General features: G+C 38.8%; 1 protein-coding gene across 4 annotated transcripts in view; it reads right to left on the bottom strand.

Annotated features, from left to right (window-relative positions):
- Positions 1 to 16,933, bottom strand: part of ASB15 (ankyrin repeat and SOCS box containing 15) — a 59,482-nt gene that overhangs the window by 5,505 nt on the left and 37,044 nt on the right. For 3 of the 4 annotated variants that reach the window (XM_045495482.1, XM_045495483.1, XM_045495481.1), the window contains 8 exons: positions 12,863 to 12,971; positions 10,997 to 11,049; positions 10,774 to 10,905; positions 9,272 to 9,430; positions 4,127 to 4,372; positions 3,017 to 3,188; positions 832 to 1,402; positions 156 to 309 (listed from right to left, as the gene is read on the bottom strand). In XM_045495482.1, the coding sequence (XP_045351438.1) occupies positions 156 to 309; positions 832 to 1,402; positions 3,017 to 3,188; positions 4,127 to 4,372; positions 9,272 to 9,430; positions 10,774 to 10,905; positions 10,997 to 11,049; positions 12,863 to 12,969 (1,594 nt within the window). In that variant the 5' untranslated portion in view covers positions 12,970 to 12,971. The remainder of the gene's footprint in view (positions 1 to 155; positions 310 to 831; positions 1,403 to 3,016; positions 3,189 to 4,126; positions 4,373 to 9,271; positions 9,431 to 10,773; positions 10,906 to 10,996; positions 11,050 to 12,862; positions 12,972 to 16,933) is intronic. The other variant, XM_045495484.1, reaches the window with a different exon arrangement.

The following is a 16,933-nucleotide window of genomic DNA, read 5'->3' as shown; positions in this document are numbered from 1 at the left end:
TCCTTATCAGAGGAAGTATTAAGGATGATTTTTAAACACCTGGATAATTCTGAAAACAAAGTAGCACAGAAAAAGTATCAAATATGACATTAAGAAACTTCCCCTGCATACATTCTTCATAAAAAAAATTATAGGCAAAACTTTTTTTTTTTTACCTAGTATTTGACGGATTTCTGGCCATTCTCTCTGTACTTGTAGTGCAGACTTCAGTTTAGCACACAGAGGGATATAATCCATGTAATCAATTAATACACGAATAACGCTGCCTACCAAGTGTTTCATCCAAGGAACTGTAATAAACTCACAGAACTGAGAAAATTGATAAAATTTAATTTAGTAGTACATTTAATATACTATATACATAAGCACTCAATTTTGCTATGAAAAATTACTATTGTTGTCTTCTTATGGAAAATACAAGTACCCTCCTTGTAATGAACAAAAAAGAAAAAGAAATTGTTTACTTGCATCTAGGAAACTATGAGCCCTGAAGCTATGTGCATGACTTTGATGTGATTGCAGTCAAGAGCATGGAAGAATCAGGTTGCTTTCCATGATTCTTCTCTCCATGTTTCCATCTCCCATATTCCACCACATACACATAAATTATTAATTGCATACATTTTCATTTTCTTCTACATTCAGTTTCCAATTCAAGAAAAATAATTAATCTTTTTTGCCTAGTTTTATGCTTATCTCCCCATATTATTGCCAAAAAAAATTCAAGAATAAGAAAAATACAAGAGTGGATTTTTCTTTTCTTGTGATATCCCTAAATGAGCAAAAGTTAGGATGATGACCCAGTAGGAAGAAGAAAAGGGTGTAACTCACCGGGTTATCTTTTATTACACAAGATGTCCACCCCGGTAGTACCTCTTCTTCTATCTCTGACCACACAAATGAATTTCCAAAGATGTTCCCATGCATGCAGTCAAAGCACATCTCCACTTGATAGCCATTATTCAGCAACAGCCTCAGCATTACCTCGTCATTTAGGGCATATTGAATGGCACTGGGGAAACGTGTGTCATTCACACGCATAAAATAACAATTGACGTTAGCTCCATGGGAGAGAAGCAGCCGGACAATTTCATGGTTATTGGCCCTCACTGCCACGAGTAGACAGTTGAGGGGATCTAGGTTTGGGTCTGCACCTGCAGCCAGAAGGACTTCTGTGCACTGGATATCATTGTTAGAAACGGCAAAATAGAGCGCAGTCTTCCGCTCATCATCATAGCTCTCGGAAATGTGGTCAGCAAGCAGGGTATTGACATCAAAGCCATTTTCAATAAGCAGCTCTAGGCACTGTACATTTTGTCCATCTGCTGCTGAGTGAATTGGTGTTAGCCCACTTTTCTGGATTGCATTTTTGGATGTTATTGGGATAAGATACTTCAGCGCACTAAAAAAAAAGTCAAATATCCACATGGCATGAAGAAAATGAAGAATTTCAATAAACCAGATTCCTCACTAGACAAGTGAATGCAGCCTGTTTAACTTCTTTTACTTTCTCTAGATAACCTCATACAAAACATTTAACATTTAACCTTTGCCCACTGGCTTACTGCTTAGTTTAGTGTAATTCAGTTTTGTTTTTAGTTTCCCATTCTAAATATTCCTGGGCAACATGCTCAATGTCCTATGTTTGGTCCTAGAATTGTGGTTCCTTAGGAACCCTCTCCGTCTTCCAATTCTCTTTGGAACAACATAATATTTATAAACAACCAAAGCTATTTAATGAAAAAAATATAAAAGGTTAGCTCATCTGACCCCATAGAAGAACGCTTCATAATCTTGACCATGAGAATTATGGAGTCATAGGACGTGACCTTGAACATTGCTTAGTCCAACCCCTCATTTAACGGAAGAGCAACAGGAAGTCTGGAGAGGTGAAATGACTCGTCCAAGGTCACACAGCTGGATGTGGAGCAAGGACTAGAGTCCAGGCCTTTTGAATTCTCATTTGTTACTTCTCTCTCACTGCTTCCTGAGCAGTCTATGCTTCAGTAGTGGCCACGCACATCCTGCCTCCCTCCATATAGCTTGCAATTGAATTAATAGCCCCCAAAAAAGAGTCTTTATTAGTCCATCACCCTTTATCAGTCCAATGGGGATAACTCGCCACAGCTTAGGTTTCTAAGAACCTGTGATAAACAGTTGTGAATTTCACACTTGCCCGAACAACTAGACACACATGAGAGCCACAGCAAGGATAACTTGATCTCTTGTGCCTAATTCAGAGCTACCATGTGTGAATTTATGAACACTGGGAGTAAATCCAGGTAACTTTAACAACATGTCACTTAGCGTCAATTATGTGTCATTGGCCACTTAGCCAATGTGGCCACTGAATGCGCTAAAGCCTAATGATTTCAAAGTTTTTGAACTTATAAAATATATTTAATTTCCTAAAGCCATCCTCTTATGGTGGGTGGTTTAATATAGTGATTGTAGATTTCTATTGATGTGTTGATTGTGGCACATTTTGTGATTTAAAAATCTATCCGACCTTCCCCCCACCCCAAGAATAAAGAAATCTGAACTTATGGTGAAACTTCTCTATTCAAGGATAAATTTGACATTATATCATAATACCTGTAGGTATTAATAAAAATTAGAGTAATACTGGTGGCATTGTCACAAAGTCCTTTGTCAAAGGCAAAAGTTTTAGAAACCATGTAGCTTTTTGTTAAACACATTGAAAAACAAAACAAAACAGAAAGGCATATTTAAGTGGTTTGTGCAGAATTCTCAGCTATAACTTACTTCCTTCTAAAAGAAAAATTTTTGATTATAAAAGTGGTATAAGTTGAATGTGGAAATTCTAGAAAAGTACCAGAATATAAAAAGAAAGGGAAAAATCAAACAAACATTTATGTACCCAAAACTTGTGAACAGTGTGTCTTTTTCTTTTCAGATTTTGGGAGGTATTAAATAGATAAGACTTGAGATTCTACTGTACATACAATTTTGTATATTTCAACTTAAAATGATCTTCTTATGATTTATTACTCACAGATAATGTCCCTCATAGGCAGCTCGGTGTATTGGAAGATGCCCTGCTCTGTTGGGTACATTTCCACTTCCTCCATATTCCAGCAGGAGGGAAATGCAGTCAGGATTGCCCCCTCCTGCTGCCTCAAACAATACTGACGCCCCATCATCCGCCAAAGCAAACACATCACCACCTGGCAATATAAAACATATGGCAGAATGATAACTGGAGTTATCTTGAAATTGTCATGACAGTCGCCTTAATAATAACCTGCTGTTTTCCTTTCTGGCTAGGACTTAAAATTAAAAGTATAAGATTAAGAACAGCTGTGTTCTCAGTATTTTCAATAAACAATTATGCATGTGTGTTTCATTTTATTAGAAAACCTTTGCATGAGAAATCAAGAAATCAATTTACAAGGTAGACAAATGCTCCCAAGAAAAGGAGTAGTTAGCCTTTCAAATTTAAAGGCAATGTTAACACTCTATTCCATTTCGACAACTGCCCTCTATGTGCTGTGTGTGACCCAGCAGAAGATCCTAAAATGAAAAAATAAGAATACCTTAAGGAGCTCAGAAGGGAAATGAGACAAAATATTATCAAAGAACACAAACCGCATAACATTCGGACTAGGAGTCTGAAGTGACATTAGGACTAGGAGTCATGATGTGGGAGAAACAAGGGTTTGAATTCTAGCTCCGCTGTAGACCGAGAGAGTCTGGGGCAAGCTACTTCTACAAATATCTGTCTCCTCCTCTGTAAAATATCGCTTATTTCATAGGGTTCATACGATAATTAAATGAGGTTGTGTTGTTGGGAGGGGGGCTCAAAAATATTAGTTTTTTCTCCATAGAGGATCCTTGGGGGAGCATATGGCCCTAGCCTTTATTTACAAAGGAGGAAACTGAGGACCAGAAGTTTTAGTAAGGGTAGGCGGATTCGTAGGTCATGATGTATAGGGTGTAATTAAGTTGTGGAAGAGGGGACTTTCAAGAGGTTTCTCGAGGAGCTGGGTACAAAAGCCTGAGGCCCAGTTACATTCAGGAGAGAAAGGGGAGGCAATGAGGAATGGAGAAAAGGAAATTGACGGACAGGAGAAACAGCAAGAATGTGCAATTCCTTTTCAGATACCTCTGTGGATTAGGTGTTCCAACACATCACAGTGACCATACTCAGCAGCAACACCTAACGGCGTGACTCCAAATCCGTCTCTCAAGTGGACATTGCCTCCGTGGTTTAGTAGCAGCGCTATGATATCTTTGCGGCCTTGTTTGGCCGCTTCATGCATTGCTGACCATCGCTTGATGCAGGGCTGGTCAAGGCTGGCATTGTGTTTAAGCAGAGTGAACACCATGTCGTAGGAGCCCTTTTTTACAGCTGGAGGATGATTTCAAAAAGAACATCAACAGTAGGCATATTGGCATGGATACTTTAGAAGGTATGAAACATTATTAAATTTATTTTTTAATTTTTAAAAATGTTTATTTATTTTTGAGAGAGAGAGAGAACAAGCAGGGGAGGGGCACAGAGAGAGGGAGAAAGACGATCCCAAAAGGGCTCTGTGCTGACAGCAAACAGCACGATGCTGGGCTCGAACTCCTCAACCATGAGATCATAACCTGAGCCAAAGTCGGATGCTTAACTGAGTGAGCCACCCAGGTGCCCCTAACTACTAAATTTAATGCCAAAATAGATATTACCTATTCCTTCTTCTTCTATAAGAAAATATTGTAGTTTTCATACTCCTTCTATTTCTCACACCCAAGATGATGTCTTTTCAAGACCCTGGTCTGAGGAGGATAAGACTTTCATGGAAATCATGCACATCTCTAAAATAGGATGTTATGCATACTCTTTCTAAACTTTAGAAAATGAAGATAAGTGAAATGAAAATAGCATCCTCTGTTGGGTTGTATAAATTAAATAATGTATGGAAATGCTTAGTATATACTAGGAGCTCAAAAAATTATAACTATTATTATTAATATAATTTCATCACTTCTAGGATCCTGGAGCCACATGTGTGAATAATGTTTATCAAGTCCCCTCATCACCCCTCAGAAACATTTTTTTTCCTCCACCAAAGATAGCAGCACGTATTAAATGAACCTTCTCTTTCCTGTGGTCTTAATGGGAGGTTAGCAACGAGAAGGTTTAGAATCCAGGTAGGTCCAATGTTCTAAATAGGTGAAGTCTATGATAGCTAATGTACTGCAGTGTAGGGGATTCACTAGACTGTATGTCGCTCTCCCCCTCTGCTTGTTTCTAATAGATGAAATTACAGGTAAAATTTCCCCCAACTCGGCTTTGGATTATTTAAGAGATTGTCCCAATTTAGGTATAAATAATTCTGGAAGATGTAATGTCTCTTATCAGTAAGTCAAATCTTAGTAAGAAACAGAGAAGGACGAGTGCTACTCCCTGCAAATGGAGGTAAATACAATTACATTCACTCACTCATTTGTTCATTCATTCATTCATTCATTCAGTTGATATGCTCTGGCTATATGAGAGGCACTGTGCCAGATCCTGTGGACAACGGGGAAAAGATGGACTTGGTTCTCACTCATGCAATTGACAATTTAGGGAAGAAGCCTATTTTGTCTTCCATTTGAAGAGAGACTCAAAGTCCAGGTCTTTGCTGGGAAATACAGGACGAGATTGGGGGGTGGGGGAACATAGAACATCTTGGGGAGCAAGGGGGCAGAATACAGAAAGCATCTCAGGCCAAAGCAAGGGAAAGGGCCCTCAAAGGCATGACAAGAGGATGAAGACTTAATTTGGAGGCAGGCAAGCCGTCACTGTGGTGAGATTTCAGTTTTTCTCCTGCTCACTAGAGTCTGTTGACAAATGCCTTTCTCTGAATCACCCACCTGCCGCGGGCGGCTCTAATTATAGTGAATTACCTCATCCTAGCTGGTGTCATTGCAGAGAAAACATCAATAAGTTAAATGAACTAAGAGGTATGTGTCCTCATTTATCTTCTTGCTCCTATTACATTTTTTCTAGAAAAAAATGAATTCAAATAATGAATCTCTTCCATTGCGATCTGTTTTCCTTTTGTCTGACCCAGAAAACATGTTGATTATAGATATTAGTCTTTTTCATGAAAATATCATAGACAGGCCATATTCAGCTTAAAATAATTTTAAAAATAAAACTTTACTTGCAGTTTAACTGTTTTGGAACTAATAATTTATTTTATTTTGAATAGGAATAATAATGGAAGTCATGGGAACACCTCCCAAACTAACCCATGAAGACATTCTTAACCAATAAATGGCTGAAATAATGAAAACTAATAAGGCACAGTATTTGTCTAACATAACTAAGTAAAATAAAGCTTAAGATAACTTATATAGCAAAAAATATACATATATACATATATCTTCAACAATAATGCTTAAAGAAACAAACTTCAGTTGAAAAGTTAGGGAATTAGAGACTTTTGCATAGATTATAGGCACATTTAAACACTTTATAGTTTGCTGGCACTATTCCTTTTAACCTTAAATTTCTGTAATTTTCTCTTTTTTATGTTTATTTATTTATTTTGAGAGAGAGCATGCATGCATGGAGAGAGGCAGAGAGAGAGAGGGAGAGAGAGAGAATCCCAGGTAGGCTCCCAGCTGTCAGTGCAGAGCCCGACGCGGGGCTTGAACTCACAAACTGTGAGATCATGACCTGAGCAGGAACCAAGAGTCAGATGATTAACCAGCTGAGCCACCCAGGTGCCCAAATTTCTGTCATTTTCTTTCTTTTTCTTGATATGCATGTTTTGCTCATGTAATTTTTTTTATTATCAGCAGTGATTTATCTTGTGACTCCTAAGACATACAAATTAGAGAAGAGATATTTTTCTGAGGCTTCTTGACAAGGATGGGCAGACTGAAAGAGGAGATGGAGTGAAGAGGATGCGTATTGATTTGTGAGAAAGACAGTGTCTGAAATAAAATTAACTGAGCTGTAAATGACATGAGGATGTGGGACAAGAAGGGCAGCAGAACTGAGATGTTGTGCCCCATGGTTCCCCGGGCTTCCTCTGTCCCCTGGACCCTGCTGGCCAGGACAATCTCGTGGCTATCCAACTAGAGAAAGGTGACACCAACTTCAGAGGAGTGGGAAAAGAATGAGTGTAGCACAAAATACCCTCATTAAGTGTCAGATGATCACAAATTAGGTATCTAACCCTCAGCAAGTAACCATGTGATGGACTGTAAGACATCAAAGTACCACAAGTAAGGGCCCGATGGCTGATAGCAAAGAAGGGCCCTGGAGAGACCTAAAGTGATTTTTTTTTTTTTTTTTTTTTTTGCCATCTAAGCATATTCTGTAATAAAGACAAAGACAATGCCATCAGGCTAAGAAAAATAAAAATGACATTAGACATAAAAATAAAAAGAACAACATATTTTTCTCTTATCTCTCCCTTTGTAAGTTAATGGACGATGAGTAGCAAATTTCAAAGTAGCCTACAGAGTCAAAAAGAAAACTGGGAAGGTGCCACAGATGATCCGTTTTCCTACAGAACCTAAAAATACTTGACATGGGTTCTACCAAGAAGGTCCTGGGAGAAGGTAACCCAAGCAAAATCTTTTTCCCCAGGTCTGTGGATGATGGGGACATAAATGAACACCTTCAGAAAAGTTCCTTCCTGAGACTTTTGTCTTCTCTTTGAAATTACCATTTAGCTTTAAAAAATTTTTTTAAATGTTTATTCATTTTTGAGAGACAAAGTGCAAGTGGGGGAGGGGCAGAGAGAGAGGGGGACACAGTATCTGAAGCCAACTCTGAGCTATAAGCACAGAGCTGGTGTGGGGCTCAAACCAATGAACCATGAGATCATGACCTGAACTGAAAGTGGACGGACGCTCAACCGACTGAGCCACCCAGGCGCCCCTTACCACTTAGCTTTTAACATTATTTCCGAATGTTAATTCTATTTTGACTCTGATAACATAATGATCAACTTCCTTTCCCATACTTCAGATATTTCTGGAGTAGAGAAACTAACACATGCAACTTTGAAATATATATAAGTACTGAATGCTCTGTTGTAAGCATTAAAAGCAAAGAGAAATCAAATGAGGGATAATCATGACTTAGTTGTGCTTTATATAAGTGAATTGAGGATAGCAAGTAGAGAATAATTCTACATTTGCAAAATAAGGCAGTATACAAACTCTGGAAAGGTGTGTGCTTTTTTTTTTTTTTGCAGAAATTAAAGATCTACAGATATTTATAGAATTATTTATAGCAACAACAACACATACATGGATGTCATTGCAAATATCCCATGGCAAGTGCCTTTAAAAATAATACAGATCACATTAATAGTGGTGATGTAACCATAGGTGAATATGCCATTTCATATGTATAGAACCTGCCCAGGATAAGAGTTTTGGTTTACTTGTAAAAAGCATCAGTTATTGTAACAAATTCCACAACTCTACATGACAGGAAATGTTATCTCTGGTCATTTGTAGTTAATCTCATCTCACTTTTACAAACAGACTTGCCAATTTTTATTGGTCAACAGAAATAGCAGGATGCACAGACTGAGAAGAAACTGACAAATGACAGCTTTAGGTTTACCATCATTCCTTGTGTCATAGTTGTGAACCCTTCATAGGTGCCCACTGCTGCATCTATGTGATCAGAATCTGCTGACGCTTCATTGTTCTGATGTGGACCTTCAATCTCTCTTTCCAACCCTCTTTCTGCTTCTTTCTTCTTGCTATCTGCTGCACATGCAACCTTACTTACAACTGACCACCACCTAGAGAATATTCCTTTAGAACTGGCACTGCTCAGGGCACCTGGGTGGCTCAGTTGGTTGAGTGTCCGACTTTGTCTCAGGTCATGATCTCATGGTTCCTGAGTTTGAGCCCCGTATGGGGCTCTGTGCTGACAGCCCAGAGCCTGTAGCCTGCTTCGGATTCTGTGTCTTCCTCTCTGCCCCTCTCCCGCTCACGTTCTGTCTCTCTCAAAAATCAATACACATTAAAAAAAAAAAAAAAAAGAACTGGCACTTCTGGCTTCACAAAACTCCAGGATTGGATCCAGCACTTAGTTGGTGCTGAAGGATCTTTCACATTGGACCTCTTTGTAGGATTAAAAAAACAAAATCATAAGGCAGATGAGATGGGTGTTAGGGGAGGAGCTCAGGGAAGAGAAGGAGATGAGGTCACATAACTTCAATACATAGTGGTTTCCAATAAATACTTATTAAATATTCATCAAACTATGAAAGTTCTAGAAAAGAAGATCATTTACCAATCAGAAGTGGCGTCTCTCCTTTGTCGTTTTTGGTGTTTGGCCACACTCCCTTTTCTAGTAAAGTTCTTACATTTTCCACCAGACCAGCTTTGACTGCCAAAGTCAAGGGTGTTTCTCCTTCAGAGGTCTTGAACTCCCAGAGTGTCTGGTAGGATGCTGAGATATGAAAGTATTGTATAAAGTTAAAAATCTTAAAGGATATTACAAAGATCAGAGTAATTCAACATTACATACTTTGGATTAGACAAAGTCAACTGATGACAAGGAAAGATTAAAAGATGTGATTAAAGTTTATCAAATGATGGTGAGTACACATAGATGAGCATGTACTCAACAGCTAGAAAACCAACATCTGTGTTCCAAAGTTGTTTTTATTTTTTTAGTGGATTGCATATTCTTTTTTTTAAATATAAATTGTAAAATAACTCCCTGGTCCTTTGTATTATTATTTAAATTGCACCTGAAACTGATTTTTGTCAAATAAAATCTGTGAATGTCAGAATGAGAATGTATCTGAATACTGTCAGAAAATGTTAGAAAAGAAATACCATGTTTATCATCACCTTCTACATCTATTTGTCTCTCCATTTAGCTATCTATTTTCTTCTGGCTGGCTGGCTGGATAGTCAATTATCAAGCATCAAGGATTGCCTCCTAGAGCACAGAATGAGGGAGCACCCTTGAGGGTTGAAAGACAGGGCACTTACAAGACATTTAAAAAGTTGCTGAGGGGTGCCTGGATGGCTCAGTTGGTTCAGCACCTGACTTTGGCTCAGGTCATGATCTCGCAGTTTGTGAATTGGAGCCCTGCTGTACTGACAGCTCAGAGCCTAGAGCCTGCTTTGGATTCTGTGTCTCACTCTCTCTCTTCCCCTCCCCTGCTCGTGTACTCTCTCTCTCTCTTTCTCTCTCTCAAAGAAATAAACATTAAAAGAATAATAATAAAATAAATTTGCTTAGATGTGACAAATATTATGTTAGAACATCAAAATTATTAATACTTAACCCTCTGTCAATTCACTTAACAGTGAAGTTGATTCACTGTGATACTGATTCATGTTTCCACCATGAAAAAATTAATGCAATATAAGTACAAAATATTGTAAATATACTTGTGCATGATAATGATCTTTTGGAAACTGTTAACTGAAGACATAGTTCAAGATGAAAAATTAAATGCTGACTCCCAAAAGCAAAATGTTTTATATTTAGATCAATTAATTCATGATATATACAAGCTTTTATTACTTTTAGGTTACAACCACATCTTTGTGCCAACTGTATCACATTCATAGAAGGATTCAAAGGGCGAAAACTGAAGCTCACAAAATGTGTTGGTTCTTATATTCTGAGTGTAAAACATGGGTATTCTCTTTCCCATGTACAAAATTATCTTTTATTCTGCTCTTTCTTTTTGCTTTTTATGTTATGGGAAGTTATGGGATCACTCATAACTTCTTTTGCTTCTGTTGGGTCAAAGAGATTTTATGTTCTCTTACCATCCAGAACAACTTCAAGTATTTGTTGAATGGGTTGAACCACAGCTTCATGCAATGGAAACCATCCTTTTTCATCAGCTTCATCCAATGCATGTTTATACTTCACATATTCCTGGAGCTCAAGAATGTGACCTAAATTAAACATACGGGCTGGTAACAAATCTCTGTCTTGGCAACGTGAATTCTTCAACCTGCCCCATTCTAGGCAATACACCCATTTTACCTTGTTTTATGGCTTCCACAAGTTTTCTGTTTTGATCACTCAGTGGTACAAACCTACCAGAGAAAGAAAAATAAGCCATATTTATCCTAGTGGTGTACTTCAAAAAACCCAAACGTTTAACTTATATTGAGTTTTTGTACATGATTTTAATTATCACGATCTACAGGAAATGCACGCAACTGATTTTATCTACTGTATTAGTACCATGCTCTAACCAACTGAGATAACCAGCTAACTTAAGTTTGTCTCCTTTAAAAACGTAAATGCTCAGGAATCAGGAACAGTATATTTGTGATACACCAGACCTAGGCACATTAGTACAGATGACAAAATACAAGATTATAACACTGTCTCTGTAATGAGTTCTAAGCAATGATAAAGAATTAAACAGTTGTAGTCGGGGTCAGGAGAGCTAGTTTCGGGTTTTGTGATTTAGTGTCTCTGCGTAGTGGTTTCTTTATCTCTAAAATGATGGGATTACGTAGGAAGATCTCTAAGGCTTTTTCCAACTTTAAAAATTCTATGCTCAGTAAATGGTGCTTTGAACTTAATAATTGCTAATTAATAATTGCTAAATTGGGAGCTTATGATCCAGCACTGCATGTTAGAGTCTTTAATCAATGGATCTACAAGTGAAAAGAGGTTGAGCGTTTTACTGAACAAATTCCAGTCATTGGCCCAACCCTCACGGCAGTTCTCTGGTGTGTGTGTTTATGCTAAGGAAACAAGGTATTTCATAACAAATTGATTCAACTCTTTTAAGCAGAAACATCTGTTAGAATTTTACGGTTGTTAAAGCCTTCTTGGGAATTCTGTTGGGCATAAGGTAAAAATGAAAGAGACCCAGTTTAAAGGTACCATGTCCATTTTTAAGAAGCTCATAAGCAGTAATTTTATAGAACTGAATTTATTCAAAAGCACTACTAGGGGTGTCTGGGTGGCTCAGTGGGTTAAGCGTCCAATTTCAGCTCAGGTCATGATCTTGGAGTTCCTGGGTTCGAGCCCCATGTAGGGCTCTGTGCTGACAGCTCAGAGCCTGGAGCCTGCTTTGGATTCTGTGTCTCCCTCTGTCTCTGCCCCTTCCCTGCTCGTGCTCTGTGTCTTTCTCTCTCAAAAAATAAATAAACATTAAAAAAAATGAAAGCACTACTAAATTTCAGAATACAGGATTCTAAGTACTATAAAAAAATGTAAAGTTTATTTTCATCAGAAGTGCAACGTGTGTTGTTCAAGACAGAAATCTACTTTTTCCGTTTCAGACTCTATAACTCCTTCCTGCTAACATAAACATCAATTTTGTATATAATTTGTTGGCTTCTGTCATTTGGAAAGTAGATAATTAAATAGGCTATGGTTCACATATTGCTGTTCTTACTAAAAGCCCTCGACTCTTCCCATTCATTACACTTAGGGCCTAATCCATATTATATTTCGTATTTTGAAGATCCAAAAATGAAACACATTACTTACGAAGGCTGTCTGAGTCAGTAGCAGAGTGGTCTCTGGAATATTCAGAACAGATCTCTGTATACCTATTTAGTTGTCTAAACTGTACTTGCAAATTTGTTCAAGTTACTTATTGATATTTTGATTCTATATTAATTTAAAAAAATAGGCAATCCTATACAACCAAATTCAATTAAGAACTCTCCATTTAGGTTATTTCCATCTTCCACAGGAGGTGGGGATTTGGGGAAGATCATACTGCTAAAACCTATGCACAGTGGCCCTTGTAAAGCCATTGGAATCCCCGCCGGAGAAGAGTAAGCATTTCCCTAGAGGAGAAGTCAGGAAGAGTCATTTTATCTGACAACAAAATGAATGCCATAAAGAAATTTTGTTGAGCATAGTCAATTTGAATGTTACCTTTCAGAAGAAAATACAGACTTGCTGGCTTCAATGGATTCTTGAATACTGAGCTGAATATCATAACTTGTAAGATGGTCTTCATCGGGGTCATCATTAGTATCCATGACTGGATATAAATTTGAAAGAGGCAATTTCTTATTATCAGCAAACGACACAGAACAGTATATACAGTTAATGTGAAGATGCAAAATGAAAAACTAAAATGCATTCACCGTTCTTCATTGAACAAACACAAATGTAGTCAACATTTTAATCCGTTTTATATATGAAGCCCTTTGACACCTTTAACTACCTGCCATTTGGGTGTCTGCATTTTCTGATTTTGGACTTCCTTTTCATTAACGGCTGCCATTAGGCCAATAAGAACACGCTTTTTCGACGCTTCTGACTTACACTAATTTCAGCCCATCAGTTTTCTGAAGATACTTCTCTACACAGCACATGAGAAGTACATTAGAAACTCAGACCAAGAAGAAGGAAGACAGAGACAGGAATAGAGAACAGGGAGCCTTTCACATTCTTACCTTTTAATGTTATACCTGCTGTGTTTGCTTATTTGCTGATGTATTCTTTTTCTCACATCAGTAAAGGTTTGAGTTGGCTTTGTGTTCAACTTCTGCTAACAGACTCTACACTCCCTTTGAGGGAAGGGCTCTACCTCACTCATCTCTCCACCCCTTACGACTCTAGAAAGGGCTTGGCCCAGAGAAGCTTCTCAATGAACATTTGTTGAATTAAAGTAGAGAGAACAAAATGTCACAAATGCAGTGGCCTTGCCTCATCCGCAAGAAGTGTAACAGAGCAGATAGAGAAGATGTGAAAGAAACTTTAAACAGAAGGAACTGAGAACTTCAAACACTGTTCTTCATGAGCAACTACTGTCTAGTCTCACATATGAAGTGAACAGGTTTTAAAATTCCAGAACTTTAAAATAAGACAGGGGATGGGGTGCTGGGTGGCTCAGTCAGTTAAGTGTCTGACTTGGGCTCAGGTCATGATTTTGCGGTTTGTGAGTTCGAGCCCCGCATCGGGCTCTGTGCTGACAGCTCAGAGCTTGGAGCCTGCTTCAGATTCTGTGTCTTCCTCTCTCTCTGCCCCTCCCCCCACCTCTCTCTCTCTCTCTCTCTCAAAAATAAACATAAATAAATAAATAAACATTTAAAAAAATTTTTTAAATAAGACAGGAGAGGGTTAATCTGACAAAAACAACTTTAGGCATCTGGAGAACTTCCTTACTGACTGGCTCAGCTGGGTGATAGACCACATGGGTTCTCCGGGTACTGTGGGACATCTAACTCTATGGACTTGTGCTACCTGCATTCCTGGCCATGGAAAGACCCTTTCTGATACCTTGGCAGAAGGGCATCCTTAATTAGTTAGGGAGCCTCAGTTGGGGACGCTGGAACTGCTACTACGTGGCAGTTCTACAGGCATGGTAAAGACCAACTTTATTAAGGGAGGCTTAGTTGTGGGCAGTTCCAGCAGGTGCATTAACCTGGAAAACAATAAGCAGAGTAAAAATGAACTCGTGCTTTCGAAGAAGAATAAAAAAAACGGAGAGGCTTTGGGGCTTATTTACATAATTTATTGATTCCTATTTCAACTCTTCCTAATGCACTTTCTTGTTTCAACCAGATCAGACCCACCACAAACGGTTGGGCAGGATGTGCACTACACAAGTGTTCCTGGCTGAGGGAATCCAGCCAAATCTCCCCTAATGGAGTTGTACAGTCTGGCAGAGTGCTACACACGCCCCAGGGAAGCAGCATCTTTTTTTCATTTGCAACAAAGTAGCTTTGGCCTGTGGGATTCCTGAATTGAGTTGAGCATTTTTTAACAAAGGGAAGTTAAGCAAAAAGGTGCCTAATTATTTAGTGTTTTGGATAGTAAATGAGGAGAGATAACTTTTAGCAGCTAGTCTTCCAAACTTTTCCCGAAGTGGAAGGGTCTTAGGATTGGATTACTCTCCTTCAGACAAGGTAAGAATACTATGGCAGCGACGTCCATGCTGCTTCTTGACTTGAACCTTCACATGGCTACTGTTTGGTCCCCATTTTTGTTTTCTGGCTGGTCTTACAGGGAACGTCGTGTGGTGTTATGGTCTCAGAGCATCATTTGAACAACTGAAATAAGGACCCTCTTAATTCCATCCCCAGAGCAGAGACCAGCCATCTTATGGAGCCCCTATTCATTCTCCTGCATGGTTCTGTCCATTACAAGCCACTGCTATTGACTGGCCCATCTTCTCTGAAGATAGACACAAAAATGTAGATGACTTCTCATTGGTTTATTTCTTCCAAATATCAAATTAAAGGAGTGAGTGTCTCTCATTACTCTTGGGCCAGTTGCTCTCTCTTCTTAAAAGAGAAAATTTAGTAACTGTAGAAATAAAAATAGTTCTATGACTAGGTTTAATGATCAATATGAAATCATTTTTGATTAGTGGTACTTTATGAGCCAAAATGTATTACCTATTTGAAACTTTACATCGTTGTGTGTTTTTCCAAGGAGAAAAAAAATGGTTTTCCTTGGGCAATTTTCTTTTTTTTTTATTTTTTTTTATTTATTTATTTTTTTTCAGCGTTTATTTATTTTTGGGACAGAGAGAGACAGAGCATGAACGGGGAGGGGCAGAGAGAGAGGGAGACACAGAATCGGAAACAGGCTCCAGGCTCTGAGCCATCAGCCCAGAGCCCGACGTGGGGCTTGAACTCACGGACCGCGAGATCGTGACCTGGCTGAAGTCTGACGCTTAACCAACTGCGCCACCCAGGCGCCCCTCCTTGGGCAATTTTCAAAACACAGCTGATATTACCACTTCTCATTGCTCAAGTTTAGATAAACTCAAACTTCTCCACATGCTGATAGCCAGGGTGCCTGACCTGTGGACATACTGCATGTGAACTCGATAGCATCATTTTGATTGTATTTTTGTTGTTCTGCACCAGTGCCCTTACTATCATCTTGGAACATTAAAGAGAGAATAGTAGTGATGTTGGGAGACTGCCCGTGAGAGAGTAACGACATCCAGTAAGTGTATTTCCTCACACGGTGATATCTTAGTCTTCTCAAAAAGCCAATATGCGCTCTAGGGGTCTTATTTGCCAAATACACTCAAGTAGTATTTCACTTTTTATTAATTGCTTATTCGTTCATTGTCTGTCTCCTCCCCCTAGAATGTAATCCAATAAGATCAGAGAATTAGCCTGTATCTCCAGTGCCCGAGAAGCACCATCTCAAGGTCTGTGGTCTCTATAACTGTGTGAATGAAAGAAAGAATGAATGAGTTAATTTAAAATCCCTAACATAAGCTAGGCCCTGCTTTTAAAACTAACCATTGTACTCAGGGATGGAGACTTTTGTCCAGTGAGACAAATCTGATTGCCCTCTCTGTGTTTGGCTTCATTTTTCTCACCTCTCTGCTTCTGCATCTTCTCCTTCTTCATTCACAAGCCCCTCTGGCTCTTCCATGCACATGCCCCATACGCTACGTCAGGCCTGGCTCAAGACATCCCTCCTATGGAAACCTTGCTGAAATTCTCCAGTTCCCCTCTGGCCTTCCTTATCTGCGAATATCTCCTCTTCTATCATATTTTTCCAGTATCTGGATTTCCACTCCTTCTGTATTTGCCTGGCAAATTTTTCACATATTTGTGTTCTGTATTCTCACTTGGGTTATTAGTTTTCTGAGGGAAGAAAATATCTTACTTACTTTCTTTTTCCTTTTCTATCTTTTCTCTCTACTTCCACTGCTAGTCAACTACAGCAAATGGCTGTTCTCAGCGGAAAAAAAGTTGTTGACTCATTACCAGCAGACACACACGGAATCCTTCAGACGGCACGATTAGATCATGAAGTTCAACCTGTGGTATTGCCTGCTGCCTCTCTCACTGGTATCACTGTGGCGATAGGGGGATTGCATGGCTTTGGGATTAGTAATGAGATCCAGAGCCTTTTACCTATTTAAATCACCAGCTCAGTTCTAACCCTGCTTGAAATTTGGACTTCCAGTACCTGAGATACCATAGGCTCCTTAAAGAACTGAGTTGATCTGTGGAAAGTTTCGCT

The sequence above is a fragment of the Leopardus geoffroyi genome, chromosome A2 (assembly GCF_018350155.1).
Source record: "Leopardus geoffroyi isolate Oge1 chromosome A2, O.geoffroyi_Oge1_pat1.0, whole genome shotgun sequence".
Taxonomy (NCBI): domain Eukaryota; kingdom Metazoa; phylum Chordata; class Mammalia; order Carnivora; family Felidae; genus Leopardus; species Leopardus geoffroyi.
Note: the sequence above shows the minus strand (reverse complement) of the source record. Positions and strands in the feature narration are given on the sequence as shown.